This window comes from Aplysia californica, unplaced genomic scaffold (genome assembly GCF_000002075.1).
Source record: "Aplysia californica isolate F4 #8 unplaced genomic scaffold, AplCal3.0 scaffold00337, whole genome shotgun sequence".
NCBI classification, from domain to species: domain Eukaryota; kingdom Metazoa; phylum Mollusca; class Gastropoda; order Aplysiida; family Aplysiidae; genus Aplysia; species Aplysia californica.
The window spans coordinates 684,606-686,108 of NW_004797607.1; the positions used below are offsets into that span (position 1 = coordinate 684,606).

The window sequence follows — 1,503 nt, forward strand, 5'->3', positions numbered from 1 at the left end:
TATTCCAACGAAAAAGAACAGCCTCGCCATCTAACATTAATGAGGGGAGATAAGAAAAATTTGTCTTTGACAACAAACGTTTATCGTTACGCCATGAGCACGAACTACTTGAAATTACTTTTCTTTTCAGGATTGCGTATAACAACAATTAATTTCCTTAAAGCGACCTTTCAGACTTTAAACAGGTCTTTTTTCTATTGCATACTTGTTATAATTGCTTTCATCTGCATTTACTTTAGCTTCTTTCTTAACATGAGAGAGAATAGCTCTAGAGCCATTCCGGGACGGATTTTTGTGAAAAATGTTGGGGGGGGGGGGGGCTTTTTCATTTAATACCATCGTTCTGCTGAAGTTGGCAGCGTCATTTTGTCTCCAGTGGACGGGTGTGTGTGAGCCCTGGGAGAATATCCACCTCCGAAGAGGACAGATCTGGCTTTTTTTTTCTATGACCTTTGTTCGCATCTATTGTCTCAATCTTTTGTCTTTGCATTTTGCTTTCTCTTCCCCGAGGACATCCACACAAGGCCTTGTTGTGGTCCAATTTCGTCGCACCGTCCAGGGTCTTTCAGGCAAAGAGGTCCTGAACAATGGATTGAAATGCTAACCAGTGACATTTGGGAATCCAGCATGTGAATACTGTTACTTCTTTGGCTAATGGTGGTCTCAGCTTTTGTGGTAATACGAAAGACACTGTGCTGGTCTTTGGATTGAATTGTACTCCTTAAGTGCTTGTCCTTTATCCCTTTATCTCAGAGTACGGGATTCATTTCTTGCATGCATGATCTATGTTTAAGTAATTATCTGCATTATTATGATTATGACCGTGTTATTTGTATTTCTTTTTATTACTCCTCTTATTGTAGAGAACAACTATAAAGTTCTGTATACCATTAGCGCTGCCATAGAATAAACTGTTGGCAGTCGAAGGAAAGTAGACTTGACCAGTCCAGCTAACATTATTATTCTTAATTAGGCCGTTCCCAAAATTAGGGAACCTACGATAAGCACAAATGAGTGCAAGTAACGATACCCAATATTTTGGGCAAGTTTGTATAATCTGCTGGAAATGAATGCTTTTGTTGTATGTATTGTTGTAGAAGGCATCCATATCTAAACCTTGCATATGAGCTCTTTCAGTTCGTGTATTATAGCCACGAATTACTTGCATTAATCAAAAGACACCCAACGCCTCCAAAATACTATAACCCGTACATACACCCCAGGTGGAACGCCGAAAAAGATGTACTCTCGATAGAACATAACTATGTTTTGTCTTTAATCTTCAGTTTAAAACGCTGGCATTCATTATCTAAAGTTTGAAGAATAATACCAAGTGTGTTCTCCCATAAAACTAATCAACGTCGATTTGCTACTATTTTACATCTTTAAACAAATTTTGTAAAACCATTGGCGGGAATTATCATTAGAATTAACGAATTTTCCACATTTCACCACTCTGTCGGCATGTGCATTATGTGACAGGCACACACACACACACACACA

At 38.7% G+C, this 1,503-nt stretch overlaps 1 protein-coding gene across 1 annotated transcript in view; it reads right to left on the reverse strand.

Annotated features, from left to right (window-relative positions):
* Nucleotides 1-470: 470 nt before the first annotated feature.
* Nucleotides 471-1,503, reverse strand: part of LOC106012339 — a 22,021-nt gene continuing 20,988 nt past the window's right edge. The window contains exon 3 of the mRNA XM_013085039.2: nucleotides 471-580. Coding sequence (XP_012940493.1) covers nucleotides 471-580 — 110 coding nt within the window. The remainder of the gene's footprint in view (nucleotides 581-1,503) is intronic.